The sequence below is a fragment of the Stegostoma tigrinum genome, chromosome 1, assembly GCF_030684315.1.
Source record: "Stegostoma tigrinum isolate sSteTig4 chromosome 1, sSteTig4.hap1, whole genome shotgun sequence".
Lineage (NCBI taxonomy): Eukaryota > Metazoa > Chordata > Chondrichthyes > Orectolobiformes > Stegostomatidae > Stegostoma > Stegostoma tigrinum.
Genome location: NC_081354.1, coordinates 2274418 through 2293015, shown reverse-complemented (window position 1 = coordinate 2293015; position 18598 = coordinate 2274418). Strand labels below are relative to the sequence as shown.

Sequence of the window (18598 nt, the reverse complement as noted above, 5' to 3'; positions counted from 1 at the left end):
TTCACTAGGATCACGGCTGATCCGACATTCCTCACATCCACTTCCCTGCATTTTCCCCGCAACTCTTGATTCCCCGACTGATCAAGAATCTCTCTATCTCAGACTTATGCTTATATAAGGACCCTGACCCCACTGCTCCCTGTGGCAAGGAGTTCCAAAGACTCTCAACCCTCTGAGAAGAAATTCCTCTTCATTTCAGTTATAAATTGGTGCCCACTTACTCTGAGACTGTGCCCTCTCGTCCTAGACTCTCCTACAAGGGGGAGCATCCTCTCAGCATTTACCCTGTCGAGCCCCTTAAGAATCCTCTGCGTTTCAATGAGATCACTTCTCTTTTTTCCAATCTCCAGTCAGTAGAGCCCCAACCTGTTTAGCCTTTACTCATAAGACAGTCCCCCCTCATACCAGGGGGTCATCCAGTGAACCTTCTGTGAACTGCCTGTGATAAAATGGTGGTGAAACATTCCTTCATGTAAAAAGGTGATTGAAAATGCAGAACACACACACATAAAACCAACAATTAATAAGTCTTAAATCTGTTTTGTAAAACAATGCACTTAAGAACATCAGTACGTAAGAAATAAGAACAGTAGGTCATATGACCCTTGCAGCCCGCTCTGCCATTCACTAAGATCATGCCTGATCTTTTCATGGCCTCAATTCCACTTACCCACTCTCTCACTATAACCCTTAAATTCCTTTACTGTTCAAAAAATTATCTATCTTAGCTTTAAAAATATCCAGTGAGGAAACCTCAATTACTTCAGTGGGTACTGAAAGGCAGATGGAGCTGAATCAACATCAGCAATAATTTCACTGAAGGATTTTTCCCTTTTCCCGTTTCGGGCCCAGCATTTATTACCTGTCCCTAGGTGCCCCCTTGAGAAGGTGGGGATGAGCTGCCTTTTTAAACCGCTGCAGTCCATATGCTGTAGATAGACCCACAATGTCCCTCAGGGAGGGAATTCCAGGATTCTGACCCAGCGGCAGTGAGGGAACAGTGATATATTTCCATGTCAGGATGATGAGTGGCTTGATGGGAACTTGTAGGGGGTTGGGGTTCCCATGTAACTGCTGCCCTTGTCCTTCGAGATGGAAGTGGTTGTGGGTTTGGAAGATGCTGTCTGAGGATCCTTGGTGAAGTTCTGCAGTGCATCTTGTAGACAGTACACACTGCAGCTACTGAGCGGGATGGAACAAGATCAAGGGACTGAATGGCCTTTTCCCTACTTGAAATGAGAAAATAGATGGATGAGTTTACTCAAATTCCTGCCTGCTCTTCGACAATAACTCCCTTTGAAACTGTATTATTTGAAAACAAAGGGAGAGCAGACCATCAGCATTTCTCTGAAATGAAGAGGTGAACGACCCTGTCACAGTCCATGGCCAGCCAGCGCTAACTGAGAACTCTCACACCATCAGCCTTGGCAATGCTATCAGTGATCGCTCAGAGCTGGTCCACACTGAGAACAGCACAGGTTTGATTAGCATTACCATGATACCACTGTGTGACTGAATGTGCAAACTGATCATACTCTCACTGATTCTCAATCAGAAAAGACAACCTCTTCTGTTTCAAAACTGTTTCAGTGCACAAGGCTGTGGTCCCCCATAAAGACACCAGGGCGGGGTATCTTGCGGCAAATTGGGGACTAAATTTAATTTGAAAACAGTGTTATCACTGAGGTAACAAGCTCAAGTGATTTCAACATGTGTTTATCCATGTCCGTGATATAGTGTCACATCCCAGAACCCAGGAGCTGCTGGGACCTTGCAGTGTGACTGAAATGGCTAATTATTATTGCTCTCTTACCACCAGCCAATACACACAATGATACATTAGGTTCGGTAAATTAGCAGCAGTGGATCACCTTCAAGGTTAGAGTCAGGAATATAGTAACGCCTCAGCAGATTGCTGGAGGGGAAACATTTTTTTTCCCTGATTTGATCTACCAGCTCCATTGAAACCTTAACCTTCAACAAAGCAATAAAAGAAAGATTTTGAGAGTCAGACACACTCCGATTTACTCCCTGACCAACCCAATTTTAAATTGCTACGTATTAAACATGTGTGCTTAGCATGGATTCTAATAGATAAGGAAATGGCAAAAGATCAAATGCAATTCACAAACTCAACTGACAGGTCCCAAAAGAATGCCCATTGATATCACAGCACAGTAGGAGACCATTCATCCCATTGTGGCTGTGCTGGGTCTTTGGAAAAGCTATCCAAATAACTCCCTCATTTACAGCACCTTTTCCCATGTTAAGAATTGGCCAGATCCTTTTCACAGGTTACTGTCTGATTTGTAGTGCTAGGTCACCAAAGACAAAAGTGGGGCCGTCCTCAGGATATCTGAAAGTGCTGCACTGCCAATGAAATAGGATCAAAGATCCCAGAAACTGCACTGCAATACAACAACACGTGACATGCTGGTCACTTGGTTGACTATTAACTGTTAGTTACAGAAACAGGAACTAAAAGGACCTCAGGTTTTGTATCTCATCAAAAAAACTGACCCCCCGACAGCGCGGCGCTCCCTCGGCACTGACCCCCCGACAGCGCGGCGCTCCCTCGGCACTGACCCCCCGACAGCGCGGCGCTCCCTCGGCACTGACCCCCCGACAGCGCGGCGCTCCCTCGGCACTGACCCCCCGACAGCGCGGCGCTCCCTCGGCACTGACCCCCCGACAGCGCGGCGCTCCCTCGGCACTGACCCCCCGACAGCGCGGCGCTCCCTCGGCACTGACCCCCCGACAGCGCGGCGCTCCCTCGGCACTGACCCTCCGACAGCGCAGCGCTCCCTCGGCACTGACCCTCCGACAGCGCAGCGCTCCCTCGGCACTGACCCTCCGACAGTGCGGCGGCCGCTCAGCAAAAAACCTCAAAGCAAGCACTATGTGCAGTGAGCCATTTTGGGTACTTAGTGGATCATTTGTGTGAAGAATTATAAAACAAATAAATTCATGTTGCTTTGTGGAGTGAAATTCTAATATTAATTTGCTGCACTGTCTCAGGCCTGATCAATAGCTGTTCCAGTTCCCACCCAGATTCAAAATGTTGTACATTAAATCGAACACTTACCAAGCCCAGGTCAGCTGCAGAATATAAATCTACCTTTTCTTTTACCGTATATTCATCATCGATTCAATTATCAAACAGCTGTTACTAAGATCAGTTTTATTAAGATCAGTTTAGCAGAAAAGAGCTGCATTCTGTGTGGGTGGATATGTTCGATTATAAAGTTTGGGCTGGTCATTATTTTCCACTTAGTTTGTGAATTGTAAAGGCAGCTGCTGCAAAGTTGGTTACAATGTAAACAGAACCCCAACTGCTTTTGACAATAGTAACAGTTATTCTCCCAAAAAAAAAACGCAATTTCATTTTCCAAAACCAAGTTATGATAGTGCTCTAAAAAGAAGAAATCAGGCTGTGCAGTAAGATTCATATAGAAGGTCACGTTGGAGTACACTTTGCACCGGGCTCCTTCCCAGACTTCACCCTGAGCCTCACCCTGCCCACATTTAAACTCTCATCAAGACACCTTCTCCTTTTAGTTCTCCCCTTGTGCTCACTGATGTACACCTGCTTTTTGTCAAGGAATGGCCAAAATCCTCAAATTCCCATCCCTGTCTGAACTCCACCACAGCTGGACCCCCCTCTATCTCTGCAACAGCCTTCACCCAGCCCTCTTGAACAATGCTTTGGGTTGCCTTTTATTCATTCATTCCCGGGATGTAGACATCATCTGGCCAGGCCAGCAGTTACTGCCCGTCTCTAGGTAGACATTGACACACTGCAGTGTCTTGCCCAGCCTCTTCAGAGTCAACTACATCTGAACTCACATCCAGATCAGACTGGGTATGGGCTCAAAACACTTTCAATGAACTAAGTGAGATTTGACGAGGTCATCCTTAAACCAGAATTCCAGAGTTTTCACAGAACTCAAATTCCATCATGTACTGGGTTTGAACCCAATACATTATTTGGGTCTCTGTGTCACTTGTTTAATAATAATATATCCATGCCATCGCCTGGGGCCTGACAATCCCTCCCTAACCCTCTCTGACAAAACCTACTACCCTTTTCAGTTAAGCCTTTGGTCAACTGTCTATTATTTCGTCACGTGGCTCAGTGTGAAATTGAGTTTGATAATAGCTTTTAGGAAAGACGTTGGGATATTCTATGACTTTAATGTCACTATACAAATGCAGTTTGATGCTAATGAAGTGAGAAATGCCTGGTGGATATCCTGGCAAATTCTCTGAAAGCAGATTGACCCATGAAAAGACAGCTCCTCCAAAAATCCATTCCATTTATCATTACTGACCTTTCAGAAATGAACTCTCACATTCAACTGACTGAAAATTAAATGTTTCTCACCAAGAGCTTTAAACCCTCAGAGATAAAAGGAAAGGAAAGGAAAGGCTGCATCCGCTCTCTTTCATCTTCTGACCTTAGTCGGGCAAAGAAAGGAGGCAAATATTTAGCTTCCACATTCTAAACCTCAACAATCACAGCACAGGGCAGCTTGTGACTGCAGAGTTATGGACAGACAGCTGAAATGCCCCAAGGTTAGGGAAATCCTGCAGCTTGAGGAATGGTATCACGGAGAGCACGCTGTGGTTCCCAGTGAAAAGCTGAGTTGCTGTTTCTCCTTGTATTCAGTGAACGTTTTCGTTGAATGCACTAACATTTCAAGTGTTTGGAGATTAAGATATTGTTTGGCAACATTTTCTGTAAACCACATGATCTGTTCTTGGTTAATAAAACGTGAGGCTGGATGAACACAGCAGGCCAAGCAGCATCTCAGGAGCACAAAAGCTGACGTTTCGGGCCTAGACTCTTCATCAGAGAGGGGGGATGGGGAGAGGGAACTGGAATAAATAGGGAGAGAGGGGGAGGCGGACCGAAGATGGAGAGTAAAGAAGATAGGTGGAGAGAGTATAGGTGGGGGGGTAGGGAGGGGATAGGTCAGTCCAGGGAAGACGGACAGGTCAAGGAGGTGGGATGAGGTTAGTAGGTAGATGGGGGTGCGGCTTGGGGTGGGAGGAAGGGATGGGTGAGAGGAAGAACCGGTTAGGGAGGCAGAGACAGGTTGGACTGGTTTTGGGATGCAGTGGGTGGGGGGGGGAGAGCTGGGCTGGTTGTGTGGTGCAGTGGGGGGAGGGGACGAACTGGGCTGGTTTAGGGATGCAGTTGGGGAAGGGGAGATTTTGAAACTGGTGAAGTCCACATTGATACCATATGGCTGCAGGGTTCCCAGGCGGAATATGAGTTGCTGTTCCTGCAACCTTTGGGTGGCATCATTGTGGCACTGCAGGAGGCCCATGATGGACATGTCATCTAAAGAATGGGACGGGGAGTGGAAATGGTTTGCGACTGGGAGGTGCAGTTGTTTGTTGCGAACCGAGCGGAGGCGTTCTGCAAAGCGGTCTCCAAGCCTCCGCTTGGTTTCCCCAATGTAGATGAAGCCGCACTGGGTACAGTGGATGCAGTATACCACATTGGCAGATGTGCAGGTGAACCTCTGCTTAATGTGGAATGTCATCTTGGGGCCTGGGATAGGGGTGAGGGAGGAGGTGTGGGGGCAAGTGTAGCATTTCCTGCGGTTGCAGGGGAAGGTGCCAGGTGTGGTGGGGTTGGAGGGCAGTGTGGAGCGAACAAGGGAGTCACGGAGAGAGTGGTCTCTCCGGAAAGCAGACAGGGGTGGGGATGGAAAAATGTCTTGGGTGGTGGGGTCGGATTGTAAATGGCGGAAGTGTTGGAGGATGATGCGTTGTATCCGGAGGTTGGTAGGGTGGTGTGTGAGAACGAGGGGGATCCTCTTTGGGCGGTTGTGGCAGGGGCGGGGTGTGAGGGATGTGTTGCGGGAAATACGGGAGACGCGGTCAAGGGCATTCTCGATCACTGAGGGGGGAAAAGTTGCAGTTCTTGAAGGACTTGGACATCTGGGATGTGCGGGAGAAGAATGTCTTATCGTGGGAGCAGATGCGGCGGAGGCGGAGGAATTGGGAATAGGGGATGGAATTTTTGCAGGAGGGTGGGTGGGAGGAGGTGTATTCTAGGTAGCTGTGGGAGTCGGTGGGCTTGAAATGGACATCAGTTACAAGCTGGTTGCCTGAGACGGAGACTGACGGGTCCAGGAAGGTGAGGGATGTCTTATCCCACGATAAGACATTCCACTCCCGCACATCCCAGATGTCCAAGTTCTTCAAGGACCGCAACTTTCCCACCACATTGATCGAGAACGCCCTTGACCGCATCTCCCGTATTTCCCGCAACACATCCCTCACACCCAGCCCCCGCCACAACTGCCCAAAGAGGATCCCTCTCGTTCTCACACACCACCCTACCAACCTCCGGATACAACGCATCATCCTCCGACACTTCCGCCATTTACAATCCGACCCCACCACCCAAGACATTTTTCCATCCCCACCCTTGTCTGCTTTCCGGAGAGACCACTCTCTCCGTGACTCCCTTGTTCTCTCCACAATGCCCTCCAACCCCACCACACCTGGCACCTTCCCCTGCAACCGCAGGAAATGCTACACTTGCCCCCACACCTCCTCCCTCACCCCTATCCCAGGCCCCAAGATGACTTTCCCACATTAAGCAGAGGTTCACCTGCACATCTGCCAATGTGGTATACTGCATCCACTGTACCCGGTGTGGCTTCCTCTACATTGGGGAAACCAAGCGGAGGCTTGGAGACCGCTTTGCAGAACACCTCTGCTCAGTTCGCAACAAACAACTGCACCTTCTAGTCGCAAACCATTTCCACTCCTCCTCCCATTCTTTAGATGACATGTCCATCATGGGCCTCCTGCACTGCCACAATGATGCCACCTGAAGGTTGCAGGAACAGCAACTCATATTCCGCCTGGGAACCTTGCAGCCTAATGGTATCAATGTGGACTTCACCAGTTTCAAAATCTCCCCTTCCCCAACTGCATCCCTAAACCAGCCCAGTTCGTCCCCTCCCCCCACTGCACCACACAACCAGCCCAGCTCTCCCCCCCCACCCACTGCATCCCAAAACCAGTCCAACCTGTCTCTGCCTCCCTAACCGGTTCTTCCTCTCACCCATCCCTTCCTCCCACCCCAAGCCGCACCCCCATCTACCTACTAACCTCATCCCACCTCCTTGACCTGTCCGTCTTCCCTGGACTGACCTATCCCCTCCCTACCTCCCCACCTATACTCTCTCCACCTATCTTCTTTACTCTCCATCTTCGGTCCGCCTCCCCCTCTCTCCCTATTTATTCCAGTTCCCTCTCCCCATCCCCCTCTCTGATGAAGGGTCTAGGCCCGAAACGTCAGCTTTTGTGCTCCTGAGATGCTGCTTGGCCTGCTGTGTTCATCCAGCCTCACATTTTATTATCTTGGAATTCTCCAGCATCTGCAGTTCCCATTATCTCTGATCTGTTCTTGGTGTTGAGTTTTGAAGGAACTCTGTGCAACATTGTCCCAGACTCTCTGTTTCAGAACGAGGAGAACGGAGTGACAGACTAAAGAGAAGGAGAGTGAGAATCAAACAATGAGACAAAAGGGAAGAAAAAAAAGGAAAGAAAACAATGTTGGAAGAAAATGAAGACAAGATGCAAATTCCCCAACATCTTTTAGAATCTGAAGGCATCGGAATGTGCATTAATCAGTTTCAGACATCAAACTCGGCCATCATTCCCATCACACAGCAAGTGAGTGCCACAGCACAGTCTCACAAAAACCCAGGCCAGGTCAACAGTACGTATTCTTCAAACAGGTTCCTTGATGTTTATCCATTTGAGGATCCAGTTTAAGATTTACTTCAAGTGCACAGCAAGACACAATGGGAGAAACCCAACTCTGAAGAGGAAAACGAAACCACAGTTCTAATGGACTGCACAAATAACTAAAGGAACTGGCTCACAAATCTACGGAAAATGGAATTTCACCTGCAGCATGTTTCTTACCAATTACTAGTCGTGTCGATGGCTCATTAATCAACCAACCTAATGAAGTTACACATCAAAATCACAACTGTAACTCAGTCAGATCTACAACATTCAACTACAGGATTGGTTCACTTCTTGACAAATGTAAATGGTTTTTTTTCCACTGTAACATACAGGACTGGATGTAATCTAAAATAATTAATGATTCACTACTTAACAGTAACCACATTACTGAAGAAAAAATTACATTTAAATTACTGAACAAATGAAACATTTATTATGCCCAACTGAAGTATGAAATGCAAACTTATCCAATACGATTGTGTTATTTCAGAATAGCTTGACAGTTTATTAAAAATATATTGGTTCTCGAGACTAGTGACAATATTACAGTAAGACTATCTCAAGCTAAAGGTTACCTGTTTTTATGAGGTGTGTGCAGAGTGGCTTGTCTTTTCGGGAATGCTCCTTTCAGTCTCCCTCTGAATATTTACACACAGGGAGATCTCAAACACAACGTGTCACGAACTCTTGGCAGCTAGCACAACACTTCCTCAGCAACTGGGTTCAAATCATACTCCAGCCACCTACTCACAAATCCAGAGTAACACAGGGAGCGGGTCCGTGCCGAGGGAGCGCCGCGCTGCCGGAGGGTCCGTGCCGAGGGAGCGCCGCGCTGTCGGAGGGTCCGTGCCGAGGGAGCGCCGCGCTGTCGGAGGGTCCGTGCCGAGGGAGCGCCGCGCTGCCGGAGGGTCCGTGCCGAGGGAGCGCCGCGCTGCCGGAGGGTCCGTGCCGAGGGAGCGCCGCGCTGCCGGAGGGCTAGTGCCAAGGGCATGCTACAGGGAGGGTGCTCCCATCCCTCAGATATGACAAGAAACCAAGAACCTGTGGGTTCTCTCAACTGGGGGCAAACATCACAGGACATGACTCCAAAGCAGAGCACAGTAGTTCTCCACGGTCTTCCCTCTCAAGCAGCATCATTAAAGACAGATTATTTGGTCATTTTAAAGTTGCTGGTCACATGCTCTGCCAATGTTAACCATGTATCCTACAAGTGACTTCCACTTTCCATTGGCAATACTTGATACACTAACAAAACCCCTCAGCTGTTCACACTTAATTCCACAGTCTTTAGACTGAGCTCTTGAACACACTTCTTTTCAATTTTCCATTTGCATTTTCTTCTAAATCTACATGTTCTGTAAAGATGTTTAAAAAAAGGACGAATTGTGACTGAGTCCTGGAGGCAATCCTCCCACCACAGATACAGCATTCCATTGGGCAGGACGATTTGATCAGTTTAACACAATGAAGCCCATCATAATCATCTCAGGAGGTATGGTACAGTCTGTCACTGTTCAATCACCAAACTTGAGAAGTTCTCTCTGCTTTCTCCCCAAAGATGCCACCAGACTAGTTGAGTTCCACCAGCAATTTCTGTTTTTGTTTCAGGTCTCCAGCATCCGCAGTTCTTTGTTTTATTTGTGTTTGTTAGAACAAGAACAAAGAAAATTACAGCACAGGAACAGGCCCTTCGGCCCTCCAAGCCTGCACCGACATGCTGCCCAACACATATAAAACCCCCTACCCTCCAGGGACCATATCTCTCTATTCCCATCCATTCGTGTATTGGTCAAGGTGCACTTTAAAAGTCACTACAGTATCTGCTTCCACCACCTCCCCCGGCAGCGGGTTCCAGGCACCCACCACCCTGTGTACAAGTCTTGCCCCAACTCGCACCTTAAACCCATGGCCCCTGGTAACTGACCATTCCACCCTGGGAAAAAGCCTCTGACTGTCCACTTTGTTCGTGCCCTTCATTACCCTGAAAACCTTTATTAGGTCCCCTCAACTTCTGTCGTTCCAGTGAGAACAACACAACTTTCTCCAACCTCTCCTCATAGCTGATGCCTACCATACCAGGCAACATCCTGGTAAATCTTTTCCGTACCCTCTCCAAAGCCACCACACCCTTCAGGTAGTGTTGTAGTTTAGTTATTTGTTGGATTTTATTGCTTTGTGTTGGAGCTGCTGTCTAAATCATTCTGCACATTGTGGGGCAGTGGGTGACTCTGCGTGAAGCAGTGGGTCACCAATGTGGGTGTACGGGTCATATCGATGTGTGTCATTACCCGCACAGGCCAGTCCCCTTCAGTCTCTATTTCTCTGTCTCAGGTATCAACATTTTCAGGATTCTGCCTACACTGATAAGGGTTCGTTTTTTCTAAATTAAATCGATCGTACTGAACACGAGCGTACAATAGCCCCAAAGACAGACAACAGACCAGGGTGTGGGAATAATAAGGAGATTCAAATCAGTAACAGCCCAGGGCCTGTTATAACAACAACGTGAAATTAGACAGCACCTTGAATTAGGTAAAAATCTCCCAGGTGCCTCAGATGCATCCTGAAACAAAATTTGATACCAACCCACAGAAAAGTTGGTCACATTTGGATCAGATGGCTCGACCAAAGCAGGTATGTTTTGAAAGACAAAATTCAGAGGGGTTGACAGGGCAGATGTGGAGAGGGGGGTTTCCTCTTGTGGGAGAGCCTGGGACCATGTGGTATAATCTCAGGATAGAACAGAATAGCATCCCTACAGTGAGGAAACAGGCCCTTTGGCCCAACAAGTCCACGTCGACCCTCAGAGCTTCCCACCCATAACCCAGCTAATCTCCACCTCTCCCTGAGCACTATGGGCAGTTTAGCATAACCAATCCACCCTAGCCTGCACATCTTTGGACTGTGGGAGGAAACCGGAGCACCCGGAGGAAACCCACACAGACATGGGGAGAACGTGCAAACTCCACACAGACAGTCACCCGAGGAGGGAATCGAACCTGGGCCCCTGGCGCTGTGAGGCTGCAGTGCTAACCACTGAGCCACCGTGCCGCCCCGAATTAAGGGGTACCTCAGTCAGAGACAGAGACACGTTGCCGTATGATGTGGTTCACTGTGTCAAAGGCTGTGCAGGAGGCACAGTTACACAGCATGTTCCCCGTAAATTTCATAACAGCCATTTCAGGATTGTGACAGGGCAGAAATCTGATTGCAGGAAGTCAAATCCAAGAGCTTTGGGCGAACGATCACACATTTATGAAAATTTTACAAAGTTTGGATGGGGTGGAGACAGGGAGAGTGTTCCTCTTGTGGGGAGGAGCATAACCAGAGGGCATCAATATAACAGAGTCAGAAATCCAGTCAGAAACTTAGTCACCTAAAGACTGGTGAGAACATGGAACTTACTCCCATGAGGAGTGATCCAGTGCATTGTATCACTGCAATTAAGGGAAGCAAGGGCAGCCATGAGGGAAACTAGCGCCACAGAAATGGGCCAAATGGCCTGGTGCTGTGCTGACCATCCAATAGAATCTCTAGTACAGGAGGAGAGAACACTGTCAAAGCCTCTGGAGTGTTTGGGGAGTTTGCAAATACAACAAATCTCAACACCAATAAGCACTCTGGTTGCCAACAGTAATCTGTTTCAGTATTGGTGAGAATTCAGGGACTATACTCCTCAATCTGATTACTGAATATTCACTGGCCCCAGTGCATAAATCACTGGATTCTCTCTTCCCCCCAGGTCACATAACATTATGATGACCATGTTCTGGTCCTCCAACAAAACACCTCTAAAATAAAACATTTACTTTACGAGCAATTTTGTTTCAATGTTTTGTTTGAAATTGAATTCTCAAAGAAATATACTTTCATACATTTTTCATGACATCATTATACATTTTCATTACAGCTGCAGGTCATGGCAAAGTATTTCCATGCATTGCTTTTAATTCTCTCCTGCTAGTTTTGACAGATTCGACAAGAGTTCTGTCACTTTCTCTCTCCTACATATACATCAAACGGCTCTGCAGCCCGAGAATCCCAGTTCGATACTAACCCAGAAGTCATAATTTACAAATTACTCTTGAAAATTCAGCTTTTTCATCAGAATAAAATAATTTGAAGGAAGTACAACTTGTATTCTCACAGAAACTTGCTGCAGCCTTCATAGAGACATCACCACAAACGAACTGATTGAACACACAAACATCCTGGAAAGGAGGAAAGATTCTCAAAGAAGCATAAACACTGCTGACCAAGCAAGTTAAGGAGGGCATAAAGTTCTCATTATGTTGCCCCCTCATGGGCAAGTCTAGGATCAGAGGTCAGGGTCTCAGAGTAAAGGGGCTCTAATTTAAGACTGAGATGAGGAGGGGCTTCTTCAGGCAGAGGTTTTAGAGCATTTGTAACTCTTTGCCACAAAGAGCTGTGTGGGACAGAGTCCTTGTGGATATTTAAAGCTGAGATAGATTCTTGATCATTCAGAGAGTTAAGGGTAACGGGCATAGGGCAGGAACATGGATGTAAGGATCAGTCATGATCCCATTGAATGTCAGAGCAGGCTTGAGGGACTATTCCTGTTCTTATTTCTTAAGGTTTTAGGATTGGCTCCAACTCAGCCCAAAGGGAAAGGGAGAGAGACAATGCCTTCAGTAGGAAACTCCAGAGTATGGGATCTAAATGTCAGACGCACAGTTCCAATGGAAAAGTTCAGTAATTGGACACGGAGATCTCCCTGGCCATTCTTCTAAATGTTGTCATGGGATCTTTTATGTTTACCCAGCAAGACAAGAGTGGGTTGGCTTAACATTTAATTCAGCATAACTACACTACTGACAATGCCGCACTCCCTCAACACTACACTGGGAGCGTCAGCTGGACTGGGACCGGAAGCACATCATCTGACAAGAAACAAGAGTTAGCCAGTGTGATTGTAAAAAGTTGCAACATCTCATTAGGGCAATTAGGGATGGCCAATAAATCTGTCCAAGCCATCACCACTTGACTCCCAGGAATCAATAATTAAACAGCTGGTGTTGCCATGAGACAGTGACAGGAGACTGAAACAAAGAGGGTGGGGCTGCAGGCAGTGGTTTTCATCTTTCCAATGTTGAAGTGAAGAACACGGAATCACACAGGGCAGGGAGTTTGACACCCCAGTGATAATAAACAGTTACTGGAGGTGACCTCGAGTGAAGGATGGTTATTGTAAACAGTGATCTGATCTAATTCAACAATAAAACATTTCAATCATTTGATAATTTTAACAAAGCAACTCTATCTTTTTTAAAATAATATGTTAAATGTAAATTTAAATGAAGCAATAACCTCCAATTGTGGACATCTTGCTGACCTGAATGAAGAACTCACTTACTAAACTAGGCAAGATACAGAGACAGGTACAGGCCATTCAGCCCTTCATACCTACTTCCCCATGCTGTGGTTTGGACTATGGTCAATATTGGGACTCCGAGTACCTACCATACCTGCATAGCCCATAGGAATATCAGGCAGCCAAAAAAAATCTGTTTTAAAATTATTCAACTACCACCAGCTTCTGCCTTTTGTGCCATGCCTTGTGTGAAGATGGTTTTCTCAACTTCCCCACTGTACAACCTGCCTCTGATGTGAAGGTTACATCCCCATGGCCAAGACTCCTTGACAACTGGGGAAAAGAAAACTTCACAACTCCTTAGAAAATCCTAACAACCACGCAGAACAGAAGCAGGAGGCCATTCAGCCCATTGAGTCTACTCCAACATTCACAATGAGACCATGGCTAACATGATAATCTTCAGCTCTACTTCCCCGCCTTTTCCCCAAAAACCTGGACTTGCTTCCTGATTAAAAATCTGTCTCAGCCTTGACTATACTTAACGAGCCAGCCTCAACAGCCCCCTGCGGTAAAGATTTCTGCAGATTCAATACCCACAGAAAAGAAATTCCTCCTCATCTCCATCTTAAATGGATAACTCCTTACTCTGACATTAACCCTCTGGCTCTGAATGAAAGAAAATTATCACATCTACCCAGTCTAGTGGGCCTGTGAATCTTTTGTATGTTCCGTTAAGGACACCTCTCACTCACCTCTCAACGTGTACTAGCCCAATCTACTCAACCGCTCCTCTTTAAAGAGGCCCTCATACCGGGAATCAGCAGAGTGAGCCTCCTCTGGACTATAATATTCAATTAAATCACTGCTTCATCTTTTCGGTGTCAGTAACAATGAGCTTAGTGCAAACTCTCCTGATGGTCAAATGCTTTGGCCCCACTACCCCACTGGTGCAGTTGCCTGTAAAATGGATCTCAAGCGACATGGTGATGTTTGAAAGAGACACAAATTCACTACTTCACAATTTGTTTGCTTACAGAATGGATCACTTCATCTCTCTGGCTCCTTGCTCCTGACCGCTAACTGGCCTAGTGTCTCAGCAGACATATTGCTAAGGATCTTTTGAATAACCAAATAAACCAGTTAAAAACGATAAGAGCTAGCCCTTAAAAGGGGCACTGTATTAAAACCAAATAACTTTAGACTGGGGAGAGAGAGATCGCACTCCAGCCCCTGCTGTGCCCAATAGTTGCAGCTGGCCTTCAGTGCACAGGGAGATCTCATATATACCCAGCCGTCCCTGGAAAGGCTATGTGCAAGAGGAATGGACAGTGAGGACACGACTGGACATGTTGATGGTCACCCCGACCATGCACAGGAGCCACTGTGACTGCCCACTGCTCAGCTGTTTGGAGTGCTATGGCACACCTGAGAGTCCATCATACTGAGGTGGAACTTGAAATGGGTTATCCATTTAAGATGGAGATGAGGAGGAATTTCTTTTCTGTGGGTATTGAATCTGCAGAAATCTTTACCGCAGGGGGCTGTTGAGGCTGGGTCATTAAGTATAGTCAAGGCTGAGGCAGATTTTTAATCAGGAAGGAAGTCCAGGTTTTTGGGGGAAAGGCGGGGAAGTAGAGCTGAAGATTATCATGTTAGTCATGGTCTCATTGTGAATGTTGGAGTAGACTCAATGGGCTGACTGGCCTCCTGCTTCTGTTCTGCGTGGTTTTTAGGATTGGCACAGAGATGGGGACATAAAGACACTTGCGTGTTTTCAGGACCCATTTTTCCAAATCAACCTGTTCACAGATGTTATTACTCACCTTTGGAGCATTGTCGGACTTGGACCTGTGTCTCTAGGTCTAGGGTCAGGGACACTACCTTTGCAACACAAGACCCTTGTATGGTTTCAAGACACTGTCAATCAATGCTCTTCAGCTGTTTACCCCTAAGCCTAATACAATCGACAGGTCATTGCAGGGCCCTCGTGACAAACTGACAGTGTCCCTACCACTGGACCGGGAGGCCTGGGTTCAAGTCCCAACAGAGGTGCATAACAACATCTCTGAACAGGGTGAATCGAAAAATAGGTTGACAAATCATTGAGGGGCTTTTGTGGTGCAGTGGTAAAGTCCCTGTCTCTGAGCTAGGAGGCCTGGAATCAAGTCCCACCTTCTCCAGAGGTGTGAGATAACATCACTGACTGGATCTATCAGGAAATATCTTGATAAATCATTGACACTACTTAGTTCTCTTTCCCTCTATACTGGTCCTGAACAGGGGTACTCAAAGAGCTGTGAACATCGATGCTGTTTCAGGGTGAGCAGCAGACAGAACAATATTCAACTATGAAGATCTGGATGTAGAGAATGTAGAAACGCCGTCCTTACCTATAGAAGTACGAGCAGCCTCTGACAGTGTTGTGAGTGAAATGTTCCTGAGACTTCTCATTTCCAAAGTCTTCTAGTGGGTCTGACCACAATAGATCACACATGGGCCCATAAGCTGGGGGTTCTTTGAATCTATCTAACTACAAGGGGGAAAAAAATTCAAACCATCAATGTTGAGAATAGTCAGGTTTGACAGCAACTGTTAGAGGCCATTTTGTAAACATACAACAATATTTTAAAAATCTTTCGAAAGAAATGACAAGGCAGTGAAACTTAGTGTCTTGCTGCATGATTCCACTCTCCCAGCAGTCTCTCACTTACAAGAGTGAATCAATATCATAGCAACAGAGATTCAATGTACTGCAGAGAAGGCACAGCCTTTGGAGTAATTTCCTCCCGAGAGCGAGGTTAATGTAATTCCACATAACAGGCCCTGCCCTTACACTGAAACACATCAATAGTACAGCGTGTATGTCAGTGCCCAGCACTCACTATAGAAAAGTCAGTGCAAACTTGAAATCGAGGCAAGAAAGTCCCCCATTAACTCTTTCTATTAGCACTGCTTGCACAGAATCCCAGTCATTACACAGATTAATTGAAGTGTATTAAATCATGCAACATCGAGGATGAAATTGATGAAACAGCAAGATGTACCTTGTACTCTTCAGGACAGCCATGCAAGAAAACCAGATTTCAAAGGGACCAACAACTTACAAAGCATGAAGAAAGGATGCTGATTGGTTGAGGTGTAGCCATGGGACTTCAGCCATAACTAGGTGCTAAACGAAAAAAAAATTGGGTGACACGGTGGCTCAGTGGGTAGCACTGGTGCTTCACAGCCCCAAGAAACCGGGTTCAATTCCGGCCTCGGGCGACTGTGTGGAGTTAGCACATTCTCCCCGTGTCTGCGTGGGTTTGCTCTGGTTTCCTCCCACAGTCCAAAGATGTGCAGGGTAAGAGTGGATTGGCCATGGGATATTACCCACGGTGTGCAGGGGTGAGTAGGTTAGGTGCGTTAGCCATGGGAAATGTAGGGTTACAGGGACAGGCTGGCAGGTTAGCCATCAGTAGCTGTGCCTTCAGTTGCCTGGCTGTGATCTCTGGATTCCCTTCCTACACCTCCCCTCTGCTGCCTCCTCTCTTAGGAGGCTCATTAAAATTCATCACTTTGGACTTAACAGCTGCTTACATGGACTAACCTCCCATGAAACATTTGTGTTAAAAACACTAAATAAATCCAAGTTTTTATCAAAGACATGAGGTAAAAATGAGCATTGTGATCCAATCCAGGGCAGCTTTCCATCCCCACACAAACCACCAATTCCCTTCCAACAACAGCAAAACCAGAAACAAAGTTAAAATAGTATCAGAGATAATGGGAACTGCAGATGCTGGAGAAATCCAAGATAATAAAATGTGAGGTTGGATGAACACAGCAGGCCAAGCAGCATCTCGGGAGCACAAAAGCTGACGTTTCGGGCCTAGACCCTTCATCAGAGAGGGCTCTCTGATGAAGCGTCTAGGCCCGAAATGTCAGCTTTTGTGCTCCTGAGATGCTGCTTGGCCTGCTGTGTTCATCCAGCCTCACATTTTATTATCTCAGAAACAAAGTTAAATCACTCCTGATGGAAGGTCATTGTCCAGCAAATGTAAACTCTTTCTCTCAAGTTTTCACAGAAAGGTTGCGTTGATTATCAAATCCCACTGCATGACTGATTAATTGATTTATTGCTATGTGTACCACAGTACAGTGAAAAAGCTTTGTTTACAAACAGTACAGGCAGATCATAGTAAGCAAAGCATGTGCAGATCAAAGGTGAAACAACTTGGAGGCGTACAGGTTATGTTGCACAGGGTGTGGGCTTGGCAAGATCAGCATTGAGGCTAGACAGTCCATTCAACCATTGGATAATTGCCAGGAAGAAGCTGTTCCTGACCCCGTTTGTGTGTGTGTTCAGGCTTCTGCATCTTCTACCTGATGGAGGAGGCTGTAGGATTTCATTACTGGGCTGTGATGGGTGTTTGATGGTGTTGACAGCCCTTCTGCAGTAGCGAGCCATGTAAATAGAGTCCATGGATGGAAGGTTGGCCTCCAGGATGGTCTGGGCTGTGCACACAACCTTCTGTAGTTTCTTACGGTCCTGGGCACAGCAGTTGCCATATCAGGCTGTTATGCACCTGGACAGCTTGCTTTCAATAATGTATCTGTAGGAGTTGGTGAGAGACATTATGGACATAGCAAATTTCCTGAGCTAGCCGAGGAAGAAGAGGCATTGTTGTGCCTTTGTGACCATCACATTTACATGGGAATTCCAAGGTCATCAGTTATCGTCACTCTGAGGAACTTGAAGCTTTTCACTCTCTCAACCTCAGTTCCGTTAATGTAGATGGGGGCATGTTCTCCTCCTTTCTTTTTGAAGTCAATGTCCTTTAGTTTTGCCGACACCAAGAGACAGATTGTTCTCACTGCACCATGTCACCAAGCCCTCTATCTCCCTTCTGTAGTTTGACTTGTCGTTGTCAGATATCTGTCGCACTATAGTGGTGTTATCAGCGAACTTGCCAATGGCGTTCATTCAGAATTTGGCAACACAGTCATACGTGTACAGGGAGCACAGCACGCATTCTTTGGGGGTGGGGGTGCTGGAGGCACTCCAGTGTGGAGTGTTATTGTGGAGGGGGTGCAGTTACCTATCCTCACTGATTGCGGTCTGTGGATCAGAAAGCTGAGGATCCAGTTACAGAGGTGGCGCCAAGCCCTAAGTGTCTCAGTTTTGAGATCAGTCTGGAGGGGATAACGGTACTGAAGGTGGAGCTGTAGTCTGAGGTAGGTGTCTTTGTTGTCCAGATGTTCCAGGGCTAGGGACATGGCATCCTCTGTGGATCTGCTATGTCGGTAGTCAAATTGTAGGAAATTGAGGACGGTAGGGAGACTGGAATTGATGTGGACCATGAGCAGCCTCTCAAAGCACTTCATGGCTATTGAGGTCAGAGATACTAAGCTACTTTACCACTCATACCACTAGTCTAAATATTTGTATTCAATCATTAAAATTCCTTTTGTAATGGAATCCAAAATAAAAGACTT

The 18598-nt window shown here is 46.7% G+C and overlaps 1 protein-coding gene across 2 annotated transcripts in view; it reads right to left on the bottom strand.

The window, feature by feature from the left end:
* Positions 1-18598, bottom strand: part of LOC125451946 (protein phosphatase 3 catalytic subunit alpha) — a 285163-nt gene that overhangs the window by 76064 nt on the left and 190501 nt on the right. For both annotated transcript variants that reach the window (XM_048529747.2, XM_048529753.2), the window contains exon 6: positions 15511-15650. In XM_048529747.2, the coding sequence (XP_048385704.1) occupies positions 15511-15650 (140 nt within the window). The remainder of the gene's footprint in view (positions 1-15510; positions 15651-18598) is intronic.